Genomic DNA, 15,656 nt, shown 5'->3' with positions numbered 1-15,656 from the left:
TTTTTACCACACTTCTTATAAAAACACTATCACCCTCTACGAAGTTGGTAAAAAGAAAATCAGAAACATCCGGTTTTCACGGATATAGATTATTGTCAACCCAATAACATGTATCGGTAGCGTGGCCGAGCGGTCTAAGGCGCTGGATTAAGGCTCCAGTCTCTTCGGAGGCGCGGGTTCGAATCCCGCCGCTGCCAGATATTTTGGCTCCCGAGCGTCGCAGCGGTCTACACTGCATTTCATTGGTTCGATTCCAGGCTGTGATTGGGTCCCATAGAGTGTCGCACAATTGATCCAGCGTCGTCCGGGTTTGTCAAAGGTTTGTTGTAAATAAGAATTTGACTAGTTATATAAAGGAAAAAAAATAACTGAATTTCAAATTGATTACATGTAGATTTTTTTGTCACTGGTGTACAAAACAGTAGTGGAAAAAGTACTACATTTTCATACTTGAGTAAAAGTAAAGATACCTTAATAGAAAATGACTCAAGTAAAAGTGAAAGACACCAAGTAAATTACTACTTGAATAAAAGTCTAAAAGTATTTGGTTTCAAATGTACTTAAGTATCAAAAATAAATGGAATTGCTCAAATGTACTTAAGTATCAATATATTAATAAGCAAACCAGACCGCACAATTTTTTATATTTTTTATTGACGGATTGCCAGGGTCACACACATAATTTACAGATGAAGCATTTGTGTTAAGTGAGTCCGCCTGAACAGAGGCAGTACGGATCACCAGGGATGTTCTCTTGATAAGTGTGTGAATTGGACCATTTTCCTGTCATAATGTAGCGAGTACTTTTGGGTGTCAGGGAAAATGTATGGAGTAAAAAGTACATTATTGCCTTTAGGAATGTAAGTGAAGTGAAATTAAAAGTTGACAAAAAAATAAATGGTAAAGTACAGATACCCCCAAACAACTACTTAATTTTTACTCAAATACATTACACCACTGCATACACACAATACCACAAAATGTCAAAGTGGAATCATGTTTTCAACGTTTTTTTTAACAAATTAATAAAAAATGAAAAGCTGAAATGTCTTGAGTTTATAAGTATTCAACTCATTTGTTATGGCAAGCCTAAATAAGTTCAGGAGTAAACATGTGCTTTTTAACAAGTCACAGAATTAGTTGCATGGACTCACTCTGTGTGCAATGATAGTGTTTAACATGATTTTTTAAATGACGACCTCATCTCCGTACCCCAGATATACTGTACAATTATCTGTATGGTCCCTCAGTCGAGAAGTGAATTTCAAACACAGATTCAACCACAAAGACCAGGGAAGTTTTCCAATGCCTCGCAAATAAGGGCACCTATTGGTAGATGAAGAAATATATATATTATATATATATATATATAATAATATATATATATATATATATATATAATCCATTTTGAATTCAGGCTGTATCACAACAAAATGTGGAATAAGTCAAGGGGTATGAATACATTCTGAGGGCACTGTAGCTAGAGATAAATAATGATAATAAAATTATAACAAAATAATGAAACAATCCCTAGTAAGCTAATGTTTGGAGGGCATACTGACAGTATTATGTGACATTAATAGACTGGTTTTACGCACAGCTGGGAGAGTATGGAACGCCGTTTGGGTCTTTGGGTCTTCAAACACACAAACCGCGTTCCATAAGAGAGAGCACGAGGAGGGCCCGTGTCATGCAGGTTCAGGTAGCCTCTACAGGACAGTTGTATATTATTTAATTAAAACATGTAATCAATTGGCATTATTGCCACCAGGCAGCAGTCTAACAATTGCAGCATTGCGACATGCATGTCTAGCTTCGTGAAATGTTAGGCCTAACATGAGAAAATGACGACCAAATAGAAGCCTACCAATAAACCGTTATTCATTAGCTAAATAAAAGCTATACATACCCAGAAACCCTATCATCGATTAATTAGGCATGCAGCCAATTAGACACGTCACTATTTCAACACGATGGACAGCGATCGGTTTGTGAGATGGCTGTCTGGCTGAAATATTGGATTTTATTTTAGAGCGGGGCCCAAACTCCAACCTTGCGGGGTCCAAAGAAACTGCCTTAACTTTTGAAAATGAGCTACTAAAATCAGAAGGCTACTAACGACTGGAATAGTATTTGTATGTTGGCAAATTTCCAAAGTTTCACTTAACAGGTGCAGTGCGGAATAGCTCCCCCCTGCCAGAATCTCCCTTCGCGTAAACGCGCAAGCACTCAATTCTTCATCGATTTACTTGCTCGTTGAGATTTCTCATCGCGTTAGGCTGCGTTTCATTTCATTTTTTTGATGTCATTTTGATTTCACTAATAATGTCTGCAGTTTTCGGTTTGGCTATTTGTTTCAAGCGTATTAGTCTATAAATAAATATCTTTGCCATCTTTGATTACCTATCATGCCCTCTGATATGTGCCACAGGAAGTATTAGACTCCAGTCACAAAAGGAAGTGGTTATTTCAGCAATAATAGTTTTCAGAGCTCTCTACTGTTCCCACTACCCATCCCTCAATCCCCCATCCCATCGAGCCCTCTACTGTTCCCTCTACCCATCCCTCAATCCCCCATCCCATCGAGCCCTCTACTGTTCCCTCTACCCATCCCTCAATCCCATCGTGTTTTGCCCTCTTATGGCTTTACCTACATTTTTTAAAACACTTTTTCTGATTGAATTTTTAAGAATGTAGGTACAGTAGCAATAATAACAATAATAATAACAATAATAAATTAAACATTTGTACTCTGGGCAACTGTATAATAATATAATAAACAAAACTATGACTGAATGTGACTCCATGAAGAATCCCCTCCCCAATAGGTCCCTTCGCCCTCCATAGGACACCCCCAACACCTCCACCCCCCCCCCCCCCCATCAGCCCTCCATAGGACACCCCCTGCACCTCCACCATCCCCATCAACCCTCCATAGGACACCTTCAGCACCTCCACCCCCCCCCCCATCAGCCCTCCATAGGACACCTTCAGCACCTCCACCATCCCCATCAGCCCTCCACAGGACACCCTCAGCACCTCCACCCCACAAATCACATAAGTTCAGTATCCTTGAGTATCCTGTGAATATACACAAATACATATACATCAACATATTCACAGGATACTCAACTTATCTCTTTTCCTACATCAGATGTACAGGTGACATTTCCACCTGGATGACAGCACATAATCAGCAATACAGAGATGCTCTTCATCCGAGGGAATGCCTGCCCGTTCTCATTGTTACATCATCCCAGATGATCACATGTCATTTACATTCTAGCCCTAAGGATTGCCTGCCTGTTCTCATTGTTACATCATCCCAGATGATCACATGTCATTTACATTCCAGCCCTAAGGATTGCCTGCCCGTTCTCATTGTTACATCATCCCAGATGATCATGTCATTTACATTCTAGCCCTAAGGATTGCCTGCCCGTTCTCAGATGTTAGATAACCCCAGGTAATTACACATCATTTACATCCCAGCCCTTGTCAGCTCCAGATTTGACTACTTCAACTCACACCCTGTTGGAGTCCCTGCATTCTCAGATTCCCCTCAGTTATTAATCTCTATATTGTAATCAATAAAGTGTTTCAAAATGCTGTTTTTTTTATTAACATATACGTTCAGATCCTTCCTGAGAGAGAAGGGGTGTAGTATCTTCAGATGGGCGTGTGGTGCCCTTCCTCACCCACGCCAACAAGATGTTACTTCTTCTGGGGTCTTTGCCTTGAAAGTAAGTATGAGAGTATAAATAATGTACAATTATAACCTAGTGAAAGTGTACTGACTAAAGGCTAAAACAGAACTGTCAAATTATATTATAGCTGTGTCATTGTATACTTGCTAATTATAATCTTAAATTGTAACATCATTTTGTTGGGAAAACTGAAATGCCCATCAAATTTTCCCCCAGTTTGCTGAATGTGTTCTGAAGGTGTCGATTGTCTTTTCAAATATGGACAAAGATGTTAACATCATGAGAGAAATAGCAGAAATAGCAGTCACTCCCCTCCAAAACACTGGTATGTTCAATTTCATATAATTGTATATAAAAAAAACATTTATATGGATCTTTCAAGGTTATCTTTGATCCAAATTCTGACTAGATGGCCACTAAAATACATGAATTTCGGTAGCCAAGAAAATCGCCTTGCCGAAACCCACCCCCCCCCCCCCCCCTTCTAATTTCCTTAATTTTGTCACTAGAGTCAAATACTTTCTGTGGCATACAACACAGTCAAATACTTTCTATAGAGCAAACTTCATGTCAGGATAGGCAACCGAAATGAATAATTAATGTATGTGTGTTATATTAAACAGAGGAGGGAGTAAAATGTAGGCAAGCAATAAACATTTCAGAACAACTACTAGTCGAATAAGACACGGGAGAGATGACGAATTTTGGCGAAGAGACGTATTTTAATAGACTAATACACTTGAAACAAATAGCCAAACCGAAAACTGCAGACATTACTAGTGCCCCCCCCCCCCCCCCACGCGATCAAACCGCCATAAAAAATAAAAAAAATGAAACGCAGTTTACGTGATCACGTGATCACTGACAGCTGCCTTGAAGAACACACATGTACAATTATTTCTGCTACTAAGATCAGTGAAATAGAGGCTGAACTGACAACGGAGTGAAGAGCAAAAAAAAGCAAGTCGCAGCAATGAAGAATTGAGTGCGTAGAATTCTGGCAGGGGGGGGGGGCTTTTCTGCACAACACCGGAAGTGAAGGCGGAGCCTCGGCTCTTTTGTCTTGTGATTTTGGGCAGAGAGCCACATGTTGAAATATAACGTCTCATACCTCTACCTCCCTAATCTACAATATCAGTAGACTAGACATAAATATTCCCATCTGGTTAACTTCGCCTGAACTCTGTAATCGACAATAACGGAAGAATCTACAATGAATAAGGTAGGTTTATATACATTTAAACATTTAAGACAAGGGGTCTTTGTAGCCAACTTCCTGCTTTTACACAGCACCCGTTTAACGGTCAAAACAAATGCTATGGGTAACATACACTATTACTGCGGGTGTAGCGAAATGCTATTGACATTTGTGCTGTTTTTGTACGTGAAAATAATGCATTTTGTTATTTTTAAACTCGTTGGGAAGGTTCGTAAGCAACCATTTCACGGTGAAGTCACATGCTGAAAGTTGGTGGCCATATGCATAAATCGCTCCGCCATTTCCTTGTTGCAAAAAAAATATAATAGTTTACCTAATTTCAGTTTATATGACAAAAGAAGCACGCACAGTATAGAGAATCATTGTACCATCTAAACCTCTGAAATATATTTTCAATAACCAACAATATTGTTTTTTTGAAGCTGGTGAACAAAACCAAGTATACAGAACAAAAAAAATACAAACGCGACATGCAACAATTTAATAGATTTTTAACGAGTTATAGTTCATTTGAGGAAATCTGTCAATTTAAATGAATTCATTAGGCCCTAATCTATAGATTTTTACATGACTGGGAATACAGATATGCATCGGTTGGCCACAGATATCTGTGGACATCGGAGGGTTGGAGTTCAGATCAGAATGAATGGTGGATTGGCCGCTGTAGGTGAAAATTCAGCACTCGAAGAAAGAGGAAATTAACAAAGTGTATAATTATTTAACTACAGGTACCGTGCATGTGAGAGAGAGATGTAAGTAGCAGTATTGTTGTCTGTTAGTTTAACTCCAACTCCAATCAATTCGTTTTCCCCAATATGAAATCGGATCTGCTGTAGCATATTATAAATAGTCTTGGAAATCCCTGACCTCTGGGACAAGTGGGGTGGGGGGGGGTTTAAAAGGGGTAGGTAGCATAAACGTAACCATGTGGGTTCTCATTAGTAATATGCGTCAAAAGTCCCAATGCCAAGTTACTCCTCACGTGTGTCTATTTTTCTAGTTATTACATCAATCCGATCGTAATGCGGAAGTAATGCTGAAAAACTGGTTTGCAGCGTTTTTTTTTTTTACTAGTGTAACGGATGTGAAACGGCTAGCTTAGTTTCAATCGGTGACGTCACTTGCTCTGAGACCTTGAAGTAGTGGGACCCCGCGGCTTTTGTGGAGCGATGGGTAACGATGCTTCGTGGGTGACTGTTGTTGATGTGTGCAGAGGGTCCCTGGTTCGCGCCCGGGTATGGGCGAGGGGACGGTCTAAAGTTATACTGTTACACTAACATAGAGGACCTGGTAAACTAACTTATTCCCTATAATGTTATTAACTATAACCCCAACAGAAATAACTTCAAACCAAATCGTTTGCACTCATGACTACTGCTTTCAATAACCTTTTCAGACAGTTTACAAGCAAATACTATGTGAATGTATTTTTTATAAATCAGCTTGCAATGTTGCTAACTAGCCTGCTAATGTTCTGTGACTGCATGAGACAGACAGCAGCTATCAACACCAAGCTTACAGCTACATTAAAGTAAACCAATGTTACTGGTATATAGTTATCTAAGCCAGCCAGCTAAAGTTAGCTGCTAGATAACCTAGCCAGCTAACTAGCCTAGCTATCAAAGCTCCCCGCACATAACTCTGTTATATCCTATCAAAGCCCCCCACAGCACTCTGTTATATCCTATCAAAGCCCCCCACAGCACTCTGTTATATCCTATCAAAGCCCCCCCCCCCCCCCCCCCCCCACAGCACTCTGTTATATCCTATCAAAGCCCACCCCCACCCACAGCACTCTGTTATATCCTATCAAAGCCCCCCCCCACAGCACTCTGTTATATCCTATCAAAGCCCCCCCCCCCACCCACAGCACTCTGTTATATCCTATCAATGCCCCCCCCCCCCCCCCCCCCCACAGCACTCTGTTATATCCTATCAAAGCTCCCCCCCACGTAACTCTGTTATATCCTATCAAAGCCCCCCCCCCCCACAGCACTCTGTTATATCCTATCAAAGCCAAAGCCCCCCCCCCCCCACACACACACTCTGTTATAAAACTCACTATATACTTTGAATTTCTAGTTCCAATGATATTAACTCAAAACTCCCTATAGCTTTGACCAATTCCCCAGAGGCTGTATTCGCCTGGTTAATAGAAGAATTCCCAATCCCCCAGAGGTTGTAATTGCCTGGTTAATAGAAGAATTCCCAACGTCCCCAGAGGTTGTAATCGCCTGGTTAATAGAAGAATTCCCAACGTCCCCAGAGGTTGTAATCGCCTGGTTAATAGAAGAATTCCCAACGTCCCCAGAGGCTGTATTCGCCTGGTTAATAGAAGAATTCCCAATTCCCCAGAGGTTGTAATTGCCTGGTTAATAGAAGAATTCCCAACGTCCCCAGAGGTTGTAATCGCCTGGTTAATAGAAGAATTCCCACGAAGTCCCAGAGTTTCTGCAAACAGTTGCTTCATTATTCAGAGAACGTTCTGAAAATCATACAGGCACATAGCCTTTTATACCTCACATTTGGTCAGTCCATCTACCATACCCCTTATAAATGCCCCTCTTCTCTAACGCTGTCAATGCTATTTACAAGTCTACTCCAACACATTACATTGGTCATACCATCTACCATACCCCTTACAAATGCCCCTCTTCTCTAACACTGTCAATGCTATTTCCAAGTCTACTCCAACACATTACATTGCTTATCATATTTTGCCACATTGTTACGTAACCTACTGCAAGCCTAACGGTTCCTCCACATTGTTGCGTAACCTACTGCAAGCCTAACGGTTCCTCCACATTGTTACGTAACCTACTGCAAGCCTAACGGTTTCTCCCCATTGTTACGTAACCTACTGCAAGCCTAACGGTTTCTCCCCATTGTTACGTAACCTACTGCAAGCCTAACGGTTTCTCCCCATTGTTACGTAACCTACTGCAAGCCTAACGGTTTCTCCCCATTGTTACGTAACCTACTGCAAGCCTAACGGTTTCTCCCCATTGTTACGTAACCTACTGCAAGCCTAACGGTTTCTCCCCATTGTTACGTAACCTACTGCAAGCCTAACGGTTTCTCCCCATTGTTACGTAACCTACTGCAAGCCTAACGGTTTCTCCCCATTGTTACGTAACCTACTGCAAGCCTAACGGTTTCTCCCCATTGTTACGTAACCTACTGCAAGCCTAACGGTTTCTCCCCATTGTTACGTAACCTACTGCAAGCCTAACGGTTTCTCCCCATTGTTATGTAACATACTGCAAGCCTAACGGTTTCTCCCCTCCCTGGGTGGGGAGACGTGTGGTAGATTAATTTCTGTATAACCAAGAAGAGATAGACTTAACTTCACACACCAATCAGAGTTATACTTAAACTTACACCTTTTTAATAATAATTAAGCTTTGCAATAGCATTTGACTTTCAACAATTCACTATCTCTAATGAATTGTTGAGTGTCAACATAATGGCAACTGAGATCTGTTATAGCGAAGATCCACCCCCCTAGTCGACATGACAAACCACAGATAATAGGAACTGTTCACAAAGAAAGACTTTTACTTGAGAGAGGAGTATCCCATGGCCAGATAGCATTCGCTATAAATTATCGTTCAGTTTGGTCTCTAAGACGAGGTTCTAATCTCATTCCTGGTACTTCATAGTACAAAAACACCAACTCATCCAATGGCATAGATCAATTGTCAACTCTAGATACTCCCATCTCAAGTAAAACCTCCCTTGACCCCACTCCTGGACATGCTCACTGAGGGGAGTGAGCCTCTTAGGTCATACAATATCCCAAGATAAGTGCAACATCAGAGGGGACATACAATGGTTCCAGACACTGCCATACACCTCCCCCCCAATAGAAAAATGAGGGAGTGGCTTGCCCACAGACATTGTAGAGACAAAGTAATTGGTTCCCCATTAATCACGCCATCCCTTCACATGGTTTCAGAATAGGTAAAGACACATTCACATGAGAAGACAATGTTCCATTCCTGTCCTCTTCCCTTTCTGATATTCTGCATAGCACCAGGGACATGTGAAAGACAAGCCTGACCTCTCCCCTCTCTGGGCCCCAAGAAATACTTATTTTCCACCATAATTTGCAAATAAATTCATAAAAAATCCTACAATGTGATTTTCTGGATTTTTTCCCCCTAATTTTGTCTGTCATAGTTGAAGTGTACCTATGATGAAATTTACAGGCCTCTCGTCTTTTTAAGTGGGAGAACTTGCACAATTGGTGGCTGACTAAATACTTTTTTTGCCTGTGTGGGTGTGTTGGTGTGTTATATATATATATAGTTGCAAAAAATTCTAAATTGTTTTTGCTTTGTTGTTGTGTGTAGATCGAGGAGAGAAAAATAACTATTTAATAAATTTTATAATAATAAGGCGGTAAATGTAACAAAATGTGGAAAAAGTCAAGGGGTCTGAATACTTTCCAAATGCTCTGCATGAAACGCACATGTCTCAGTCATAGTTAGTAGATTAATGCATGGATTGGTAAGATTTTGGCGCCGTCATGTTATACTGCCTGGTAACATCTGGTGCATGTATTTCGTGAAACACATTTGCTACAACACAACATTCCTGTTGCTGTGGGAGTGGACTTACGGGTCTGTTAACTGTCTTTATCAGGGCCTTCCAGGGCCGCAAAACAACAGCTCTGAATAATATGCCCCTCTTTCACGTGACGCTCCGTGCAGAATAGAATACTAGACAACGTGATGGGAACAAAGGAGGCATGTTAAAAGGCTATCGGACGTGGAACTTTTGAAAATGAGCTATGAGCAGAAGCCTACGGCTGGACTGTTATTAGTATGTTGGCCGAAGTCCTCTTGTTCAATCGAACGGCAGTGAAAGTGGAGTCCGTCTCTAATTCTCCATTTTCTCTTGTGACTTTACACGCTGACCATACTGACGCGAGCGTTGCAAAATAAATGTACAACGTGCATGTTATTCAATTATTGCACCCACACTGCTCGCACGTGCCAATGAACGTCAGCGTTGCCATTGTGCGTTTCAGGTAAAATAACAGCTCGAAATGTATATCCCAGGACAAAATAGCTAGCAGCTGCAAGCTAGCTCATTTAAATTGTCAGAAATGTTTAATGCTTAATGCTTTTCGAACCTGTCGCCCAAATTATTATAATTGGTTCAGAGTTTGTTTTGATATTTCAACCTGCATGTCGTGATCGCTTTTTAGTGTGTTGGGGACAAAATACATTTGCACGCGCGTCCGGTCTGGGCATGGTGTTAGGCAGAGAGTAACGTGTTGGAATGTAACGTCTCGGTCTTCTACCTCCCTAATCTACAAGATCAGTAGACTAGACATAAACAATTATCTGGTTAACTTCTCCTGAACTCTGCAATCGACCATAAACAAAACAAACGTTTCTACAATGAATCAGGTGAGTTTATTATATAACGGGGGTGAAGCCTCCCTTAACTACAGGTCTAGGATCAGCGTGCGCTCTCTCCAATCCTAACTATTAGTGTGTTTATTATATAACGGGGGTGAAGCCTCCCTTAACTACAGGTCTAGGATCAGCGTGCGCTCTCTCCAATCCTAACTATTAGTGTGTTTATTATATAACGAGGGTGAAGCCTCCCTTAACTAGCCTTACAGGTCTAGGATCAGCGTGTGCTCTCCCAATCCTAACTATTAGTGTGTTTATTATATAACGGGGGTGAAGCCTCCCTTAACTACAGGTCTAGGATCAGCGTGCGCTCTCCCAATCCTAACTATTAGTGTGTTTATTATATAACGGGGGTGAAGCCTCCCTTAACTAGCCTTACAGGTCTAGGATCAGCGTGCGCTCTCTCCAATCCTAACCTTAACTATTAGGATGTTTATATATAACGGGGATGAAGCCTCCCTTAACTAGCCTTACAGGTCTAGGATCAGCGTGCGCTCTCCCAATCCTTACCTTAACTATTAGGGTGTTTTTATATAACGGGGTGAAGCCTCCCTTAACTAGTTAGGATTGGGAGAGCGCATGCTGATCCTACACCTGTAAGGCTAGTTAAGGGAGGCTTCACCCCCGTTATATAATAAACACACTAATAGTTAGGATTGGGAGAGCGCACGCTGATCCTAGACCTGTAGTTAAGGGAGGCTTCACCCCCCGTTATATAATAAACACACTAATAGTTAGGATTGGGAGAGCGCACGCAGATCCTAGACCTGTAGTTGAGGGAGGCTTCACCCCCCGTTATATAATAAACACACTAATAGTTAGGATTGGGAGAGCACACGCTGATCCTAGACCTGTAGTTAAGGGAGGCTTCACCCCCCGTTATATAATAAACACACTAATAGTTAGGATTGGGAGAGCGCACGCTGATCCTAGACCTGTAGTTGAGGGAGGCTTCACCCCCCGTTATATAATAAACACACTAATAGTTAGGATTGGGAGATCTTACGCTGATCCTAGACCTGTAGTTAAGGGAGGCTTCACCCCCCGTTATATAATAAACTCACTAATAGTTAGGATTGGGAGATCTTACGCTGATCCTAGATCTTAAAATCTATTTTATTTTGGTACATGTTGCAGACGCCTACTGTAGCATATTATAATTGGTCTCTGGTATCCCTGACCTAGGGGGGAACAACACGAGGTCTGGGGTCTCTGGTATCCCTGACCTAGGGGGTAACAACACGAGGTCTGGGGTCTCTGGTATCCCTGACCTAGGGGGGACAGTGTTGGAGAATTTCCAGTACTATGGGGATTTTCCAGTATCTAGGCTCTGTTCTCCCAGAAGTAGTGAGCAGAATCGACATCGGGTTAATGAATAGACCTGTATAAGCAGAATAAAGGCTGAGCTCTGGTGAATGAACTGGATCAACACAGAGTTAACCACCTAGACATGTAAAACAGAACGTAAGCAGAATCCATGGGAGTGTACAGAGCTGGGTCAACATGGAGTTGATCACCTAGACATGTAAAAACAACGTAAAACGAAAATGTGTACCTTTTTAATCTAGGCACCAAAAGCCATGTATCTGTAATAAGATGTGTTTGTACTAATCAAGTATTATGAAAGCACTTATATTAGGAAAGTATTTATGCAATAAATGTATTATTGTATTAATATTATGGCGTATACCAATACAATCTAGACTGAGCGAAGATCAGTCAGGTCTCAGATTAGATCATCATTGTGTTTTACCCTTCAGTGTTCTAACATGAGATCAGATCATCATTGTGTTTTACCCTTCAGTGTTCTAACATGAGATCAGATCTAAGATTAGATCATCATTGTGTTTTACCCTTCAGTGTTCTAACATGAGAACTTCACTACCCTCTTTTTTTGGATTTACAGGAAACACCTATCCCACCCCCCTCCTCCCTCCCCCTCCGACCCTCCTCCCCCTTCACCCTCCCGGGGGCCCCAGGTTGTGCCTCTCCCGGTAGCGCCTTACTGCAGGGTATGAAGAGGTTGTCTGTGCTGTTGGTGGACTGCAGGAAAACAACGGGGCTGAGTGGGTTTATGTTCTTACATACATTTATTTTGGGACACTCCCTAGATGTTCTTAATTACCATTCAATATAACGGGTCTGTCGTTGTTTCACAGGGGACAGCCGTAACCGTCGCTCTCTCAGTAGAAGAGTCATATCTGGGGAGGCTAACGAACATGATGCTGATGAGGCAGAGAACAGTCTCTCCAGATCAGAACACCTCAAACACCAGCAGAGAGTGGCAGGGAAGAAACCTCACCGCTGCTCTGACTGTGGAAAGAGTTTCACCTCGTCGGCAAAACTTAAAACACACCAGAGAATTCATACTGGAGAGAAACCTTATAGCTCTTCAGACTGCAGGATAAGTATTTTGCAACTAGGAAACTTAACAAAACACCAGCTGACCCACACAGGAGAGAAACCTTTTAGCTGTGATCAATGTGGGAGGAGATTCACGAAGTCAGGAGCCCTGACAATTCACCAACGAATACACACAGGAGCAAAACCGTTTCACTGCACAGACTGTGGGAAGAGTTTTGTTCAATTAGGCAACATGAAAATTCATCTGCGGACACACACACAAGAGAAGCCTTACCACTGCTCTGTCTGTGAGAAGAGCTTTTCAACATCACAGGGTAATAAGGCGCACCAGAGAACGCACACCGGAGAGAAGCCTTACCACTGCTCTGACTGTGGGAAGAGTTTTCTTCAATTAGGCAACCTGAAAATTCATCTGCGGACACACACACAAGAGAAGCCTTACCACTGCTCTGTCTGTGAGAAGAGCTTTTCAACATCACATGGTAATAAAGTGCACCAGAGAATGCACACCGGAGAGAAGCCTTACCACTGCTCTGACTGTGGGAAGAGTTTTGCTCATTCAAGAAATCTGATAAAGCACCAGCGCATACACACAGGAGAAAAACCTTACAGCTGTGATCAATGTGGGAAGAGATTTACTAGCTCAAATGACCTGATACAACACCATAGAATACACACTGGAGAGAAACCTTACCACTGTTTGGACTGTGGGAAGAGTTTTACTCAGGCAAGCAACCTGAAAACACACCAGCGCAGACACCTGGGCCAGAAGCTTCACCACTGTTCAGATTGTGGAAGTAACTTTTCAACATCAAGGGGTTTAGAGCTGCACCAGCGAACACACACAGGTGTGAAACCTTACTACTGCTTCAGCTGTAGTAAAAGTTTTGCTAGATTAGACGGACTGACAGTGCACCAGCGAACACACACAGGTGAGAAGCCTTTTAGCTGTGATCAGTGTGGAAAGGGATTTACTCAGGCAGCACACTTGACTGTACACCAGAGAACACACACTGGAGAGAAACCATACCACTGCTCAGACTGTGGAATAAGCTTTATTAATTCAAGTCACCTTAAGGTACATCAGAGAGTACACACAGGAGAGAAGCCTTATAACTGTGATGTATGTGGCAAAAGTTTTGTTACATCAGGAAGTCTGGCTACACACCTTCGAACCCACACAGGAGAGAAGCCTTACCATTGTACCGACTGTGGGACAAGCTTTGGCAAGTCAGACCATTTAAAAGTGCACCAGAGAACACACACAGGAGAGAAGCCTTACCATTGTGCCGACTGTGGGAAAAGCTTTGCTGGGTCAGGCAGTTTAAAGTCACACCGGAAAACACACACAGGAGAGAAGCCTTACCACTGCTCTGACTGCGGAATGGGCTTAACCACTTCAGGTGGACTTAAAATACACCGGAAAACCATTCCACTGCTCTGACTGTGGGAAAAGATTTAATCAGTCTGGGGAGTTAGTTTTACACCAGCGAATACACACTGGCGAAAAGCCTTACCACTGCTCAGACTGTGGGCTGAGTTGTACTTCTTCAGGGGATTTAAAAGTGCACCTGCGAACACACACTGGAGAGAAGCCTTTTGGCTGTGATCAGTGTGGGAAGAGGTTCGCTCAGTCAGGAAGCCTGGCTGGACACAAGAGAACACACACTGGAGAGAAGCCTTTTGGCTGTGATCAGTGTGGGAAGAGGTTCAGTCAGTCAGGAACCCTGGCTGGACACAAGAGGAAACACCACACTGGTGGGTAACCTTTCCATTTATTTCATTTCATTATAGCTGAAACCAGTGAATGGTAGACTGTCGGAGAGAAGCCGTGCAGGGTGAGCTTTCTTAATGTGGCCATGCTTGGTGTAACAAGGGAACTTTAAATAACTGTCCATTTAATTACAATATTTTTTAACTAGGCAAGTCAGTTAAGAACAAATTCTTATTTTCAATGACGGCCTAGGAACAGTGGGTTAACTGTCTGTTCAGGGGTAGAACGACAGATTTGTACCTTGTCAGCTCAGGGGTTTGAACTTGCAACCTTCCGGCTACTAGTCCAACACTCTAACCACTAGGCTACTCTGCCGCCCCAATATGAGTGAAAAAGTCTGTGTTTGAATGGTGTGGGCGTATACCGGTCATTAAAATGATTCATGACATGTTAACAGTGGATTGGTCAGCTCAGAGAAAGCAGGGAGGCAGCTCCTCCCCCTCTCTCTGCAAGTTTCAGGCAAGTCTGTCCTTAGGGATAAGGCAAGGGTCCGTTTTGAAAATGTTCAACCCTGTCCACCATCCAACTCACCATGATCAAACCCTGTCCACCATCCAACTCACCATGATCAACCCTGTCCACCATCCAACTCACCATCACCATGGTCAACCCTGTCCACCATCCAACTCACCACGATCAACCCTGTCCACCATCCAACTCACCATGATCAACCCTGTCCACCATCCAACTCACCATGATCAACCCTGTCCACCATCCAACTCACCATGGTCAACCCTGTCTACCATCCAACTCACCATTGTCAACCCTGTCCACCATCCAACTCACCATCACCATGGTCAACCCTGTCCACCATCCAACTCACCATCACCATTGTCAACCCTGTCCACCATCCAACTCACCATCACCATGGTCAACCCTGTCCACCATCCAACTCACCATCACCATGATCAACCCTGTCTACCATCCAACTCACCATGGTCAACCCTGTCCCCCATCCAACTCACCATGGTCAACCCTGTCCACCATCCAACTCACCATGGTCAACCCTGTCCCCCATCCAACTCACCATGGTCAACCCTGTCTACCCTCCAACTCACCATGATCAACCCTGTCCCCCATCCAACTCACCATTGTCAACCCTGTCCACTATCCAACTCAACATCACCGTGGTCAACCCTGTCTACCCTCCAACTCACCACGAT

General features: G+C 42.8%; 2 protein-coding genes and 1 non-coding gene across 3 annotated transcripts in view; 2 read left to right on the top strand and 1 right to left on the bottom strand.

Moving 5' to 3' along the window:
- Nucleotides 1-15,656, bottom strand: part of LOC110494908 (zinc finger protein 721) — a 317,665-nt gene that overhangs the window by 149,749 nt on the left and 152,260 nt on the right. The window lies entirely within an intron of this gene.
- trnal-aag lies at nucleotides 116-197 on the top strand. The gene has a single exon. It is a non-coding gene; the product is annotated as a tRNA-Leu (tRNA).
- Nucleotides 4,567-15,120, top strand: LOC110517972 (zinc finger protein 883). The gene is made up of 3 exons (XM_021595775.2): nucleotides 4,567-4,929; nucleotides 12,262-12,421; nucleotides 12,515-15,120. The coding sequence occupies exons 1-3, from the start codon at nucleotides 4,921-4,923 to the stop codon at nucleotides 14,161-14,163; spliced, it is 1,818 nt and encodes a 605-aa protein (XP_021451450.2). The 5' UTR covers nucleotides 4,567-4,920; the 3' UTR covers nucleotides 14,164-15,120.

The sequence above is a fragment of the Oncorhynchus mykiss genome, chromosome 17, assembly GCF_013265735.2.
Source record: "Oncorhynchus mykiss isolate Arlee chromosome 17, USDA_OmykA_1.1, whole genome shotgun sequence".
Classification (NCBI taxonomy): Eukaryota; Metazoa; Chordata; class Actinopteri; order Salmoniformes; family Salmonidae; genus Oncorhynchus; species Oncorhynchus mykiss.
This window is presented reverse-complemented; position numbering and strand designations above follow the sequence as displayed.

Bases quoted from the DNA above. Each gene is read 5' to 3' on its own strand.
- LOC110517972 (XM_021595775.2), top strand. The intron at 12,422-12,514 runs GTGGGTTTATGT...GTTGTTTCACAG, and splicing joins CAGGAAAACAACGGGGCTGA to GGGACAGCCGTAACCGTCGC.